Source organism: Castor canadensis, chromosome 14 (assembly GCF_047511655.1).
Source record: "Castor canadensis chromosome 14, mCasCan1.hap1v2, whole genome shotgun sequence".
In the NCBI taxonomy this organism is placed as follows: domain Eukaryota; kingdom Metazoa; phylum Chordata; class Mammalia; order Rodentia; family Castoridae; genus Castor; species Castor canadensis.
The window spans coordinates 102,337,579-102,354,597 of NC_133399.1; the positions used below are offsets into that span (position 1 = coordinate 102,337,579).

A 17,019-nucleotide genomic window follows, 5' to 3' on the forward strand; every position below is an offset into this window, starting at 1 on the left:
GTTGGCATGGGGGATGGGCGGGTGGTGGTGGTAAGAGTCCTGCTTTGCAAGAGTGGGCAAATGCCGAATGAGGCTGAGGGGTGGATGGGGATAGCTCAGGTTTAACCTTGTCCCTGGCCCAGGTGATGGTGAGATGACAGTGCACCACTGTCCACTAAGCACTTGTACATGGTAACTGTCACATTCCCTTCCAGTGTCTAGGAACAGCAGCAAGCATAGATCCCAGTGGTTAGCTAACCTGGCCAAGATCAGCTAGCCAGACAGGGTCTGCAGTCATGTTTTCTGGCAGCTCCTGGGGCCCACGACAGAGCGGCTCAGTGTAGATTTACAAGGCCAAGTAAGGGTGTGTGTGTGTGTGAGGGAGGACTAGGGGAGGGACTGGGCAGCACAGCCGCCCACAGGGCTGTCTGGCTAGTCCTCTCTCTCATTATGGAAGGGGACCATCCTAAGCTAGTCCGAGTGAGGGGGTCCTGGCTGGGCTTCCCCCTTTCAAATATGCCATGTCTCTAGGATTCCAGGGAGTGACCAGGCACCAAGGTGGATGGAAAGCAAGATGCTGACACACGGTGAACACCTGGTATGAACTTCAGCTGTGTCCTGAATCTCAGAGAACAGGGTGGTCTTCTGCATTTGACTGCACAAATGGGAACCTCAGCCACAGAATTCCCTGAGCTCATGGAGACAGTCAATAGTGGCCCCAAGTTCTCAACCCAAGGCTCCCAGTAGGACTTCCCTCTTGCTTCCTCTCTACCATGTCATCAACCAAGGTCCTGTTGGGGTTTGGGGCAGGTCATTTGTCCCTCTTTCTCCAGGTTCTTCTTGCTTCACCAGAATTCCTTCTACTTTCCTCCTGCTCATGGTGAAGCCCCACAGCCTTGTAAGGAATAACCAATGGATCTCTTGACACCCCTGGAGCTGGTGGGACAGGAAGGGTGGGAGGTGACCCCAGGGACTCTCACTTTCTGAGCAGGCGACTCCAGCACCATACTGCACCCCACCCTGGGGGCAGACCACGTCCTCGTCATGGTGACAGTGGGCCAGAGACAGCTCCGTTCCTGAACATTTCACCCCGCTCATGATCACTTTGTTTGCGTTGTCGTTTCCGTGCCAATACCAGGTCTCCTGGAGGGGTCAGAAAAAAAAAAGGCAGTATATCACCCTGAATCGTCACTTTCTCATGATACATCAACTCATAGCCTCACAAAGAACCCAAGGTGTTATGATCCCATTTTTCAGGTAGGGATGATGAGTCAGAGTGACTCGCCCCAGCCATGCAGTTAGTTGGGGCAGAATGAGTGAGCATCCTAGTTTCCTGACCCTAGCACTGGATTCTGCCACTCTCCCCTTTGAGAAAGTACAGTCAAATTTGTGATCCAAGAACTGGGCATCGTTTCATGTCAGGAATGACAGGCACCCTTAAGTCATGTTACTCTCTCATCCTGAGTAGGGCAGACAGTGCTGCCAATCATAGCACTCACTCCTCTAAACCTGAGTGTGTTCTTGACACACTGCTCCAGGAGACCCTCCCAATGGTCAGAACTGCAGGAGAGAAGAAATCTGTTTGCTTATGTCAGTAATGAGGGAGCTAGCTTAGACAGTCTAACTTCTGGTCTTAACCCTGGGAAAAGCAATTCGGAATGGCTCTGCACAAAGGTTGGGGAGCCCCCCAGCCTGTCTACGGGGCTTCAAAACATGGTTAGGCTGGTGGAGTGGCTCAAGTGCTAGAGTGCCTACCCAGCAAGCATGAAGCCCTGAGTTCAAACCTCAGAATTGCTAAATAATTAAATAAAGGAAGCACAAATTATGTTTATACACACACACACACACACACAGAGAGAGAGAGAGAGAGAGAGAAGAGAGAGAGACAGAGTTAGAACAAACTTTTGCACTTGAGGGAAGTTTCCAGCAGAGAAAAACATCAAACCAGGATCAGGGGAGGAGGAGTCAGGTACAAGAACACAGGTACCTGTGTTGAGTCAACTTGGCTCAGCCACAATATACAAATATGTGGTCAAACACTATTCTAGATGTTTCTGAGAAATAGGTTTTGGAAGAGATTAAAATTTAAACCAGTTGATTTGAGTAAAGCAGATTACCCTTGCATTGTGGGTGAGCCTCACCTAGTCGGTTGAAGACCTTAGGAGAAAAGACTGAGGTTCTTTGGAGAACAGGGCATTCTGCCTGCAGAATTCTCTTGGATTTGAGCTGCATCAGTTCTTCCCTGTGTCTCTAGCCTGTCAGCCTGCCCTGCAGAATTTGGACTTGCTAGCTTTCAATATCATGTGAGTCAAAGCCAATCTCTTAAATTTATCTATTTGTCTGTCTGTCTGTCTATGTGTCAATATAGATTTAGACATACTCCTCTGTTTTTACAAGTTGTGCATCCATGGATTCAATTAACCTTAGACTGAAAAAAAATATTTTTGGGGAGTACTGGGGTTTGAACTCAGGGCTTTGTGCTTGCTAGGCAGGTGCTCTACCACTTGAGCCACTCCACCAGCCCCTTTTGCTCTGGTTATTTTGGAGATAAGGTCTCTCTTTTTGTCCACTTTGTCCTGGACTGCCATCTTCCTATTTATCCCCCCTGTTACTAGAATGACAGGTGTGCACTGTCATGCTTGGCTTTTTTCCTTTGAGATGAGGTCTTGCAAACTTTTGGGCCCAGGCTGGCATGAAGTCACAATTCTCTTCATCTCAGCTTCCCAAGTAGCTAGGATTACAGGTGTGAACCATCATGCCCAGCTTGAAAATATATATTTAAAAAAACTGTATCTGTACTGAACATGTATAGACTTTTTTTGGTTATGATTCCCTGAACAGTATGAAACTATTCACATAGGGCTTACATTGTATTAGGTATTATACATCATCTAGAGATGATTCAAAGCCCAGGTGTCTTGGGAATGAGCTGACAGGGAACCAAAACAGCAAGACAACCACTCTATTAAACTGTGGCACTATTTTTTTCACTTTCCTTGGAGAATCAGGGTGTGACCTAACTTGTCTTAGCGTCGTCCTGGGGAAGCTGAGTTCCCTGAGGGCATGGGCCACTGTGTCTCTCCTGGATGCTGGAATGAGTAACCACAGGGCAGGAGCCCTGGGCTGTTCTGGTTCAGGTCTCACAACTTCCCCTGGGAGCAATCTAAGCCCCAGCCAGCTCATGGGAGACAGACAGGCTCAGCAAAGATGCTGAGTTCTCTCTCCTCCCTACTCCTCTCTCCAGGAAGCCCCTTTCTTAGGGACCAGGGGCTGAGGTCAGGTGAGCAAGATGGGTCTCAAAGCTTTCTCTGCTCAGTGAAAGTGTTTAGACTCAGGAGACCAAGGACTTGGGGGTTCTTCATTCTGTGCCACAGGGAGGACACCCGAGGCAGGAAAGGGTGGCACTTTGTCCCAGACTGTCATGCAGCTGCTGGTGGAAATAGTTGGGAGTAGATCCCGAGCCCCAGTCCTGTGCTGTGGTATGATGGGGGGCGGCGAGAGAGTGGGAATGCAGGACCAGAGCACAGTGTCTCTCAGCTGAGTCACCCTGTCTTTGGGGAAAAGGTCCAGGGAGGAAGGTGCAGCCAATGTGACAATGAGTCTGGAGTGGCTTGGAGATTTGCCAGTGTATCAGTGGGAACGCATGAGGCATAGATGCTAGCTGGGGAATGCTCTGGCCAGAGGGGGCTTCTAAGGCATTTGGGATTTTGAGCCTGGGGCTGGGTGGTCCCTACTGCCCCAAAAGTCTGAGCTGCTTCCCTCTGCAAAAGTTACAACAGGACACAGAGGTCCAGCTGCCAGCCCAGGGAGAATCCCAGCACGCAGACTGAAATGGGCCATAGACAGCAGCGTCCACCCCCTTGCTCTGCAGCTGGACACTGAGGGCCCTGCCTCAGGGCTCAGGGCCGTAGGCGGGTAGCTGAGGCCAGACAGAGGTCCATGGAAGAAGAGGCTGAGTGGCAATGGGGAAAGTCAGGCCGGACAGAGGGTGAGCTGGGCTCTGAAGCTGGGCTCCTTACCTGGAAGGCATTACTGGCAAATCCCAGGCCTAGCTGACGGCAGACCACCATGGCCTCCACGATGCCCCAGTTCTGGCCACACACTAACCCCCACACGAGGGACCCATTTCTCTCAGTCAGCACCTCCACTCGGCCCTCATAGGGGTTGCGGCCCCCACTCAGGCGCAGCTGTGAACAAGAAAGGCACAGTCACCAGGAGAGAAGGGAGCTCCCTACTGTGTTGCCATCACCCCCAACTTCCCCAGCAAGCCAGATGTCTCTGCCTGGCCACACACGAGTATCCTGGCATCCTCAAGAACCTTCTGTGTAGCAGTATTGCACCAGCACAGCTTTACAGTGAGGTCTCCACCTGCATATCCTGGAACCCCACACCTCCTTCACAGGCTTCCTGAGCTCTGCTGGTTATGCCATCATCTCCCAGGAGATGACATGAATAGTGTATGTGCTGTCTGGATTCTGCTGGAGCCGGTCCCTCACCCCACGAGTACTGAGCACGCACTATGTGATATACGCTGTGCTTGGAACAGACACTCAAAGTCAGATTTTGGAGCAGTAACTGCGTCCTCACCCTGTGCAAGTCCTTCAAGGACACAAGACTTCAGCCCTCACAAAGTCCATGAGGAAGGAATGGTACAGCCAACTCCAGGACAGATGGGGAAGTGGTGTCTCAAAAAGATGTGTGTGCGTTTGCTGCCCCACCCCCCACCTCCAAACCATCTTCTCCCATCTTCCAAGGGTCTTTTGTGCAAAGACAGTGCTGAGCCAGAGCTGGAGACCAGGCTGGGCTCCCACTGGGAGGAGGCCGGGCCTTGGGGTTCTAAAGTGATCACAGTCCCCTGAGGACCTGGGTCTGGGTTGATCCCTGGGGCTTAGGGCATTCACTGTAGCACCTGACTTTGTCCCTCATGAAAGCCATTTCTGGAGCCTCAGCAACAGCTGCCTTGATAAGGAGCAGTTGGCTAGGTCTTACTTGCATGCCTCCCTACTCTCCCGGCCCTCTGAACCTCCAGCCTCCTGGCCTGGCCTTGGCCATAGGCCAGGTGAGACTGTGTGTCCAGGACAGACAGACATAGTGGGCACAGTGATGGGGACTGCAGACCTCGCTTGTGTCTAGCCTTCTACAAACTTGAGGCCTGACATTCACAAGCTAGAACAGGCCTGGAAGAGCCTCCCCTTCCTCTGGGCCTGGCTTCTGGTTCCTACCCCCACCCTGGCAGCGTTGCCTGGCAGGGAAGTGAAGAGAGTGGGCACGGACCCTTCGGAAGGCTGAGGGAGCCTTATGGTTAGGGTGGCAGCCCATGGGGAGGATAAAAAGCAAAATGGCTTGTTGTTGTTTTAAATTTCCCCACTGACTGCACCTGGGGCACATGGCTCCCTTCCCTGCCACTGCCTCACAAAGACTGACTTCCCTTTGTCACCTCAAGGTCAATGGAAGGTGAGGACAAAGGGACCTGAGAACCCTGTTCTCACTTTTTCCTTCTTCCAGAGGGTGGTGAGCCCCATGCTCCCCAAGTCTAAGCTTGGCAAGAGGCTTCTGTTTCTTGGGATATCTTCGAGAAGTCTTAGATGGCTCTCTCCCTTTGTCCACTGTCACCTGGGTTCCCCCCCTTCCCCAAATGGCTTGCCATGTGAAATGTCCCTGCTAAAACTGAGGGAAGTCTCAGAGGCTTTGGCCAAAGAAGGTGGCCCATGTTGATTTAGGGATAAGGAAAACACAGCCATCAGTGGCAGCCCCCAACGTCCCAAGATGCTGCCATGGTCTTCAAGACTGACCAGGAAGGAAGGAAGGAAGGAAGGAAGGAAGGAACTAGAGACATTCCGGCTCACATGCACACAAGGCCAGGCCTGGTGAGTACTGGACTGCAGGCAAGGGCCCTGCCCAGATGGGTCAGCTCACCTAGGAAACCCACCTGCCACTCACAGAAACCCCTTGTCCCTGCTCCAAGACTCTTCTCTCCCAGCAATGAAAGAAATGAGGCTTTGCTGTGGCTGGATGAACAAACCAAAGTTTGCAGCCTTTTCTAGCAAGCCGTAGGAGAGGCTGTTTCACACTGGATGGTGTTAAAGCTAAATGTCACCTCCCCCCTCCCTCCAGAAGGAGACTGATGACCCTGATGACCCAAAGAGACTAATAAATCAGCTAGTGGGTGACTGTCAGACTTGTGTCCCCCACTCCTTAATTCTTATGTAGAAGCCCTAGCCCCTTATGTATTTGGAGAGGGAGTCTTTAAGGAGGTAATTAAAGTCACATGATGTCACATGGGGATGAACAGGCTCTAACCCTTATAAGGAGAGGAATTTTTATAAGGAGAGGAATTCTTATAGGCAGAGGAAGACACATGGGGAATGCAGCATGCAGAGGACAGGCATGTGAGGACACAGTAAGAAGGTGGCCATCCATCTACAAGCCAGTGACAGAGAATTCTTGGGAGAAAACAAACTTGCCAATGCCTTGACTTGGATCTCTAGCCTCCAGAACCATGAGAACGCAAGTTTCCATAGTTTGAGACCCAGTCTATGGTAATTTTTTTTTTTTTGGCAGTACTGAGGTTTGAACTCAGGGCTGTACCACTTGAGTCACTCCATCAGCCCTGTGGTATTTTGTTATAGCAGTTTGAGCTGACTGATACAGTGATAGTGCTCCATTCTTATGGACTATTCGGTAGGGGACTGCATGAGACACTATGGCTGGATGGTTCATTGGTGCCTTTGGTGTGTTGCTGCCAAGGTCAAGAATTGCTGTCCAAGCAGGGGTCCAGCTGGGGACCATCTGCATCCCAATGTATCTGCATTTTCTCATTGTTTAAATAAGCACTCATGAAGCAAGGTCAGTATGCCAGCTCTGTGCCAGATGACACACAGCACCTGATAAATTCAAGGAGCAGTCAAAAGCATGATGTGGCATTTCCTGGGCATGTCAGCAGCACTGGACAGAAAGGAGGAAGTCATCCTGTGGGCCACCTCTGTAGGCAAGGTCGCCCATGCATGAGACCCAAGGCAGCTTCACGGGCCCTACCTGAGGAAGGGAGGGCTGTGCCTCTGGTTATAAATGCTGTCCATCCCCTTTTCTTGCCCTCTGCCTCCCAGATGCTGTCTGTACTGTGCTCGCATGGGTGGGCTCTGTAGACCTGTTGTCCTCTGAGTCCTAGGAAAGGACCCATGCCAAGGGTGTCACAAGTGCAGTAGTCTTTGAGTCCCTTGTAGAAAGGACTGAGTTGTCATCACACTGTATATCTAGTCCCAGAGCAAGGTATGGCCCACAGTGGATGCTTGCACATCTACTAGGAGGTGGTCTTTATACTTATGTTTTCTCATTTGGCACATTTATAAATGCTAGGTGACAGTGACACTAACAGTGATAGTGGTGGGACCTGAGCCCTTTCTGGGTTCATGTCTGGAGAATCCCCTGGTCTATACTCTCTGAGGTCTCAGCAGCACAGGGCCCTCTGGACATCCCGGGTCCTCACCTTTTTCTGAAAGCCCATGATGGGAATGTTGCATCTTACACCTGCATCTTCCTCGTGGTTGCAGCCCTGCGACTCAGTGTTGAGTTTGCATTCTATGATGGACTTCTCAGTCCCTGTGCACTGGACCTCATTGAGATGGATGGGTCCAATCCCTGGTGAGGGAAAAGAAACATATGCTGTAAAAGCTTCTGGAGAAAATTTTCTGGAACTCATGAGAAAGTCTTGGACAATAAAAATCTGCTCTTCCCATCCTCAAAACTCTGCTAACTGCCTCTGGGGTCAGTTTAATGACACAGGGCCTCTTCTCTCTGCAGAGAACATCACTAATTGTCTTTGGATTCACTCCTGCCAAAAGAGCAAAGAAAATTCCTTACTAATCTGCTGTGTGACCTTGGCCAGATTACGTGGGCTCTGTTTTGTTTTTTATTGTTTTATTATTCATAGGTGCATACAAGGCTTGGGTCATTTCTCCCCCCTGCCCCCACCCCCACGTGGGCTCTGAATATCATATTTCTCACTAATAAAGGAGCTGAACAAGACCACATCTAAGTTTCTCCCCAATTTCAATACTCCAGGCATTTATGAATGTGACAGGAGTGACTACTGCCATACCTGTCAGCATCCCTATAGGAAACAGATGGTTTATATAAACTGGATGGTTAGAGTTAGAAAAGGGGAACTGTGAAATAAAGGTGGAGTGTAGGGAAATCACACAGGATAGTCCAGTACTCAGGGGCTAATCCACCACTGTGAGTGAGGGAAGAAGCTAATATCTGACCCAGGAGAGAAGAGATGCATGGTGACCCAGTGGTCTTCAGTCTCCCTCCCTCAGGCCTATTCCAATCTACTTGCTCCATAGCAGTGTAGGAGAATCTTAAACACATCAGATCATGTGAAAATGCCCCATGGCTTCTCATTGCCCTTAGGGAGAAGTGCACAGAATCCACAGGAACCGCTGAGGGCCGCCACTTGTGCTCCAACTCTGCCTGCTCCTCCCACCTCGGTCACGAGTGTCTGTGGCGCTTCCAAGGAGTCAAGTTATCCCTCTGCTTAGCTCTGATGGAAAAGCCATCGGTTGTGTTTCTTCACCTGAGGTGCATTGTCCTCTTCTCCTGCTTCTCACTGCTTGGCCAAATTTGCTTTGTCCACCTATCATCTTGAACTTCCAAGAACCATGGCAACCGGGTACTGGTAGTGAACTGAGAGTTCTTTCTCCCTCTCTATCAAAAAACCTCCTTGACCCCTCTGCAGTGACACTTCCAGTTACTGAGGGAGGAAGGACTTACACACACGTCTGCGACAAAATTGGTGCCATGGAGCCCAAAGGAAGGGCTTTGACAGTGGTGGGGGGTTCTGGAGACAAGTCGGTATGGAGGTGTACTGAAGCCAAAAGTTGACTTCCAGGTTAAAAGCCAAGATTCCATTTCCTTGGAAATTCATAAATTATGAGACTTTCAATTCCTTGGAATTTTATAAATTTATAAAAACAACTTCAGTAACCATGGCTGGAAGTATTCAAGGACTCAGTGCAAAGACTGTGACAGAGCCCTTGAAGCAAGCAAGGGCCACAGTTCACGAATTGAGGTGGACACAGGAGGGGGGCAGTAATCTGCAACATAGGCACCTAGTAGGATCAAAGTCGTTTGACAGCACTGAAGATGATGATGAAGAAATGATGATGATATTTATCTAACACTTTCTGTGGTTGGATTCTGTCCCAAACACAAGATTTCTGTTAACTCATTTAATCATCACAACAACCACATAAAATGATGAATCTGAGGACCAATGGGGAAGTCAGGATTTTAACCAGGCATGGACCCCAGAACACTTGAGTCTCTGAAGCTCTTCCAGGGCAGACAGGATGAAAACCCTATGTTGGAAAGGAGCAGGAGGTTTTATCTGGGAAAGAGCTGAGCTGATCTGGTCCAAGCACCCATGACTTCTCTCCCAGGATACTCCTGTTGTCAACTGCCCTGTGGAGCGCTAGCTCCTATCTGCCTATTTAAGAAGCCTTCAAGCAGCACCTCAAATCTGTCCCTTCCCTGGGGCAGCCTGACATGACCTCGCCCTTGTCTAGACTTCTGCAGCCTTTACTCTTTACACTGTTGTTCACAAGGCAATGAGTTCACAGTCAGCCAGAGGCTGAATCTAACTTCAGGATTTAAGGCTTGGGGATAACAAATCCTTGGGAAGTATCAAAACCTTTCTGATCCTGTTGCCTCATCTGGAAAACAGCAATGATAATATATATTTTGCATGGTTGAGATTGTAAGGAGTGGATGAGACAAAGTACCCAGATTTTACTAATTAATTTTTTTGATGGCCCTGGGGTTTGATCTCAGGGTCTTGCACTTTGCTAGGCAAGTGCTCTACCACTTGAGCCACACTCAGCCCATGGTTAAGACTGAGTATGTCAGGCTACTGGGAACTCAATAAATGGAGGGTATTATGCCTGGTATTGTTTCTTACATTTCATCAAATACTTGTTAGTGTAAGTAATTTCTGATTCAGGTTATTTCTCACCTTTTCCTACTTGATGTCCTCTCCTGGAGAGCAGAAACCATAACTATCCAAGATTGAGTAATAAATGAGTTCTCCCTTTAGGATCCAGTCCAAATAGCAATCTGTTGATGCTTGGGGATTGCCAGACCATAGTACAGGGCTAGTCAGGAAGGGAAGGTTAACTCAAGGGCCTAACATATTTTGGACTCCATCTAAGGATGGGTTAGTTTCCATCTGGCTTAATTTCTATATAACCTGTGTGGTTCTCTCAGAATCTGGGGATGAGGCCCTGGAAGTAGGGCCTACTCTCCTGATCTGTGTACTCATGACACATCAGTAGCAGAGTCCAGAGATGGGAGACCTAGTTTATCTCGCCATCTTCCCCATCCTGCCCAGGCAGGTGGGTAAAGGTGGGAGCTGATGCTGAAAGACAACACTGTGTGTCCAGCTGAAGTGTGCTCATGGTGCTGTGGGGTCCCAGTCCCTGGTGTTGACCAAGGTTTAACATCTTGTATCCTTGACTGCCAGCTTTTACCTACTCCTGGATTCTAGACTTACCCCCTGAATCCTTAGGATGCCCACACCACCTCTACCTTGGCTCTGCTCTCCCCCTATGTAGAAACTGGCCTTGGGTGACCACAGGTTTGGAGCAGAATCAGGGTTTTGTGGAAAAGCCACAAATAACCTCCTGGAGCATTATAGGCTCTGTGGGTCCAGATCAATGAGAGACTTAGTCAACCAAATAAGCTCCATTCAGACTTTAGAAAGTACAATAAAACAGAATAGGACATGTGGTGCTCTGCGTGTTGTAAATGTAAGCCTTGTTTCACAAAACTTTTGCTTCAGTTCTGTGTGTGTGGCAGCTCTGTCACATGTATTTCTTATTGTGGGAAAATGGATTTTAAAGCCACTCTCTAGCACTGTCCTGTCCAATACAGTAACCAGCAGCCACATGTGGCTATTGAGCACTTAAAATGTACCCAGTCTAAACTGAGACATCCTGGATTTCCAAGATGTATGATAAAAAATGCAAGCAATCTCATTAACAGTGTTTATATTGATTATATGCTGAAATCATAATGTCTTGGATATACTGGGTTAAAGAAAAGATATAATTAAAGTTAACATCATCTGTGAGCATTTTCTTATGTGGCTACTAGAAAATTCAAAATTACATATGTGGCTTGCACTGTGTTTCTATTGGACAAAGCTGGTCTAGCGTGTTGGAACTTTTTCACCAAGTGTTTGTTCAGTTGGCCCTGCTTATTCAACTGGAATGTCTCTCTTCCCTCTTCCTCCCTTCCTCCCTTCCTCCCTTCCTCCCTTCCTGCCTTCCTTCCTTTCTCCCACCCTCCCTCCCTCCCTCCCTCTCTCCCTTCCTTTCTTCTTTACTACACGAACATCTCCAGAGCACTGTGCTGGGCAGACTAAGGACACGAGATAAAAGACACAGGCCCATTACTTATGCATCGCTAAGTCTTGGAGGGGGTGGATGTGTCAATAGACAGTTGCAGCCCTGCGGTGGGGAATCCTGAATTACAGAGGGCAGAGCTCTCCATGACCTAACATCCATCCTGGTGATGCTGGAGCCAGACAGAGGCTCATAACCCACCCATTCAGCTTCCTTATTTTACAGTGAGGAATCTGAGCCCCACAAGGTTGCTCAAGGTCACCAGGCAAGTAGGTAGTTGGGCCAGGATGAGGACTCAGATTGCTCAACTCAGTCATTGCCCTTTCACTACCACTGGGTGTGGTCACTTGGTCTACTTGCTAGAGCAACAACTGAGGGACTTGTCCTGTCTGCTCAGTGACTTGACATTGAAGGTGGTACTTTTTCCTTTCTGCCTACTGGAGTTGCCCACCCAACGTGACAGGAGATGATAAATTATCCAATGCTTCTTTCAAGGTTAGCATCAAAAAGGCCCAAGGTCTCTTCTCTCTAGAGCTCTCCTGGTCTTCAGAAACTTTTGGCTGCTCTGGGCAGTGAAACAATTAGGTCACATAGCACCCGCCCATCATAAATGGAATCTCCATGTCATCAAGTGCTTGTTTATTCCTCAGAATGAGTGGCCCTTATCCTGTGGACCTTAGAAGAGCACAAACCCACATGTGGGTCAACCTGTAGGGGGAACATTTAGGAGCCAAGGGGACCATGACTTGCTCACTGAGACCTAGGAGGAAGACTGTTATGTGGCACAATGGAGATGTCACATGGCCACACAGTGCTGCTAATGATTGTCCCTGGCCCTGCTTTTCAGAGCATGCAGAGGAAACTGGCACATATTGGAAAATGGGGGTAGAGAGAAGCTCAAATATGAACGGGACTTGGCCAAGGTGAGTAAAAAGGAAGAAATCCACATCTGAGAGTTAGGAGACTTGGGTTTCAGTCTTTCTCTGCCACCAACTATTGTGGTGGCCTCAGATTTATTGTTCTGAACCTCTACTTCCTCATCTGATGAACTAGAGGAACTGATGTCCTCTCCATCAATGCTATTTATGAACCAGGACTGTCCCCAGTCTATGGAACTTCTTTCCAGCCTCAGGGAGCCATTTAAAAGTTGTCCCATGCCAGGCAGGGGTCACAGCATTCTACAGAAAGAACCAGCAGACAGCCTTGGACAGGGGAACTCCATTGCCAGAGTGTGAATGCTCTGTGCTCTTTAATTGAGCTAGAGGTTTAGTTCAACACAGGATTCTGGAGTCTACCACCAGGAAATCACTGGATATGGTGGTGTGCAGGCCCTGGGCAAGTAGGGACTATTATTTCCTCCAGACTGGGATCAATCGCACTTCTTTCTATAGAGTGATGGCCCCATGTAGGACAGTATGGGAAACTCCTCTCCCCACAGCATAGGTCTGTGGGCTGAAGAGCCTTCTTCCTCACCCCCTCCAAGCTGTAGCAGCCCACAGTGGCAGTGGCCTCCCTGCTGGCCAGTGTTGAACAGATTCCAGAAAATAACTATGACTTTGCTCATTCAAACACAGTTCTCCAGGGAAGGGCTGGGCACTCATGGGGTTACTCAGTCTGGGGTGAAGCCTTCTGAAAGACTGGGCCTCACAAGGATGAGTGGCCTCCACGGGGCTCATGTGGGGGGGAAGACAATCTGCTCTGTGTTGTCCCACAGTGACAGAACTGCTCTCAGCAGAGGATCCCCCTTGAAAGCCTCCTAGGCTTTTGTTCTTGGCTCACAGGAAAGATTTATTCAGGACACTTAATAAAAACCAGGCCCTTTCACATCAGTGCCTCGTGACGTCAGAGAGGTCATCCTCTTCCCTCTCTGTTGTCAGGGGGAAAATGTTTGCCAGGCTTTGCATCCAGGCTGCACCAGGATGGAAAGTAAGATGACGTTTGGTTCTTTCGAGGTCAGCGTGGTCCACGTGATGGAATCCTGAGGTCCTTTCCTGGAGGAAGGGCTTGGAATTTGGCTTTCCTGGTGGGGCAGCAGTGAGCATGGAGTGAGGAGTAGGGAGACCTGAGTGAAGTAATCAGCTCTGCCTGTCATCTCACCTTGCTCATTTATTCCCTTCTCTGGGCCTCAGCTTCCAAACCCATACAACAGGGACCCAATGTTTTCTAAGGCCCCTTCCAGCTCTGACTGGGGTGAGGACAAGGTTCTCTTGTGAGGTGCTACTTCCACAGGGGGAAACAGAGGGAGACAATTCTGAGGTATCACAGTCACTAGCTGGCACCATGTTCATAGGGACACATTTTCCACGTGAAGAGTGGCCCCACCAACAGCTATCCCATTTCTTACCTTGCCCAAGCCGGGAACCAGTAACAGCCTCTTTGGCAGTCCCAAAGCCCAACTCTCTGCAGACCACACTGGCTGACACCAGATCCCACTTGTCATCGCAGACGGTCCCCCATTCTCCGTTCTTGAGCACCTCCACACGGCCCTCCCCAACTTGGGCACCACCTCTCAGCCGCACCAGGGGTTGCTGGAGAGAGACATGGTCTTGCTGAGTGCAGAAGTGATGTGCATCCTGCAGGTTGTCACTGTCCCTGTGCTCCACAGCTCCTATCATTGCCAAGCTGCTGGCCAGGCTGCCAGTCTAGGAGCTGACATTGTGCTGGATTTGGGGAACGACGGAGGGGCTCATGCTGCAGAGTTAGCTCTCACACAAGCTCCCTTGGCAGCCCTCATGAGGACCTTGTCTGGGACCACTGAGAGCCCATCAGGCACCTTAACCAAGTAATCTCCCAGTCTATGCTTGGCTCCAGGATCCACCATCTGCATGACCTTCCACCCCTGACTTCACAGCCAAGAGAAGGTCCCAACTCCCAAAGACTGCAGATCCCAAATGAGTCACAAGCCTATCCTACTTGTAATAGAGCACTGTGTCTAGCCTTGTGGGGAGACTCCCCAGTACTAAGTGGACTAGTCTGCCATGATTCTGCTGTACACACCAAAGGGAGGTGGGAGGAGCAGATGCAGAAAGGGCAACAGGGAATTAGGAAGTGGGGCCTTACCAAGAAAGCCAGACCTACTCAGGCCATGACTCAGAGCAGCAATGTTGCATGGGATGGGAGCCTCCCTAGTTAAGACCAACATTTGCCCAGATGTTGGTCCTCGTCCAAGTCCAAATCAACCTGAGTCTTTGGAAGATGCAGTCCCTCCAGACAAGCAGAGAGGGTGGGGCATACAGTTTAAATGCCCTGAATGGTTACTAAAACCCTTATGGGGTTTCTGGAATTACACAGGAAGAAGACCCATTTTTGTATTGGCTTCTTGACCCCAGTGGATTTTGTCTTATAGGATAGGAGATTTGAATCCATTTGTCTGTACACTCTGGTTACATCAGTCTCTATGGTTGTGCATGTCTGTGTGTGCATGCTCACCTGCATATGTGTGTGTATGCATGCTCACCTGCATGTGTATGTGTGTATATGTGTGTATGTGTGTATATATGTGTGTATGTGTAATTATGTGTATGTGTGTGCATGTGACTATGTGTGTGGTGTGTGTGCATTTGTGTGTGTGTGTGCATGTGTGTATGTGTGTGTGAATGCTCACCTGCATGTATGTGTGTGTGAGTGTGTGTGTATGTTTGTGTGCGTGTGGTGTGTGTTGGGGGAGGCTCGGAAGTCTGCGAGGACCTGAGTTATTGCTGATGTTCATTGGATGACTGAGCAGCTGTTCTTGTCAGATCAGACCAAATCCTTGTTCTGCCCTGGCCTAAGCTGTTCTTGGCCCATGACTTCCTTCAGCCCAGGCTGGCTTGGCTGGAGCTGGTGTGTTCCCTGCACTCAGGTCACTTCGAGGCCCTAGACATCATGGGAAAGCCTGCCTTTCCACCTTCCAGTCACATTTCTCTCCCCCACTGATAGCACCTAGGGGATGGTCTGGCAGAGTGGGGTGCTATGACAGCACCCAGATTCTCAGACCCTAGGGACTTCTCTGATGCTGTCTTGAAGGAAGAAGAAACAGAGGAGAGGGTGAATGTAAAATGCCTGGTGCTTCAGGAACTTATATGCTTCCTTTCAAAACCGAACAGTGAGTAAAACTGCTGGCTTCAGCTCATTTTCTGTAAAACCGTGACCTCCCATGACCTCCCTTCCCAAGCTGTCTGGTGGGATGCAGGGGCCCCTCCCACAGAGTCCACCATCCTGACCCCAGCTGGATGGAGGTGGAGTGTCAAATAACCAGGCCTCAGCCCAGCAGGGGCCAGGCAGAGAGCCAGCTGACCATGGAGGAAAGATGGAAACCAAGGAAAATGTGATGTAAGCTTTCTGCTTTGTTCACTGGCTTGGTATGAACTTGATTGCTTTGCTTTAAACCACATAGCAGAGGAATTCCAAGACAGTAGGATCTGGTACTCTGGATAACACATGAGGAAAGTTCAGGACTCAGGCTCAGGCAGGGGAAGCATGTGGTCATCAGACCATGTGGCAGGAGGGGGCAAGTGAGGCTGCGAGCCATGGGACTGGTTTGCAGGGAGTATCATTGCCCAGGTGAGCCCATGTCCCCTGACTGAACACATCTGATGGTGTGAACATCTGTGTACTTCTGAGGCCCCTGAGGAGACTGAGGAAGTTGGGTCCACTGCCTCCCAGAAGTGCCAGGAGGTCAGGAGGTCACTCCAAATAGTCCTGCACCTGAGCTGAGGGCTGTGCTCACAGCAAGCATTTCACTCCTCTCATTTAAGGTCTAGGCTTTCATCCCAACACATCCCCGGCCTGGGAGAGGCACCCACGGTGGTTTATTGCCCTTGCCTTCATTTCCTTTCTCTATGGGAGGACAGTAACCATAGCACACCCTTCCCAAGAGCAGGTCTGTGGTGCTGGAGCGGGGAGGAGTTTGGGGAGGTGAAGGGAAGGATGGAACGGGAGGCAGGAGAGGCGAGAAGAGACACAGGTGATGGTCTGGGAAGGGGCTGCTCCAGCCCACCACCTACACCCAGCTTTACCAACTGCCCTCCTCCGGGCAGGTCTCCTTCCTCTGTCCCTCTTGCCCCTGGCTTGGAACTCACATTGCCAAGGTGATGATAATTAAGTACACAGGTTGTATCTGGGAACTTCACCCCTGATCAATGATCAGCCACTTCCCCTCCCTCTCCTCTTCCTGAGGACTGTTCCCTCCCAGTTGTCCTGATCAGAAGTTTCCAGAACAGATAAATCACAGGGACCATTCAGTAGGTATTAAAAAAAAAAAAAAAGAGCAGGAGAAAAAAAGCTGAAGGCCAAAGCTAGGAGTGGAGGCACACGCCTATAATCCCAGCTGGAGGCAGAGATGGGGAGGACCAAAATTCAAGGCCAGCTCAGGCAAAAAGTTAGCAAGACTCTATCTCAACCAACAAGCCAAGCATGGTGGGGCACCTGTGGTCCCAGTTACCAGGAGGTGTAGGTAGGAGGATCAAGGACTGAGGCTGGCCCCAGGCAAAAATGCAAGAACCTACCTGAAAAATAACTAGGGCACCTTCCGTTTTTCAGAGAAAGGGTCAACATGGCATGATTGGGACAATTCACTTGTCCTGAGAAGTCAGTCAGAGGAAATGGAGGAGCTCATTTGTGTGGGAAGATGGACATTACTTCTCGAATACACCCCCAA

At 49.7% G+C, this 17,019-nt stretch overlaps 1 protein-coding gene across 1 annotated transcript in view; it reads right to left on the reverse strand.

Moving 5' to 3' along the window:
* Loxl2 (lysyl oxidase like 2) overlaps positions 1–17,019 on the reverse strand; it is a 91,968-nt gene that overhangs the window by 15,978 nt on the left and 58,971 nt on the right. The window contains exons 6-9 of the mRNA XM_020168678.2: positions 13,726–13,909; positions 7,466–7,617; positions 3,999–4,166; positions 960–1,122 (exon numbers count right to left, since the gene is read on the reverse strand). Of these exons, the coding sequence (XP_020024267.2) occupies positions 960–1,122; positions 3,999–4,166; positions 7,466–7,617; positions 13,726–13,909 (667 nt within the window). The remainder of the gene's footprint in view (positions 1–959; positions 1,123–3,998; positions 4,167–7,465; positions 7,618–13,725; positions 13,910–17,019) is intronic.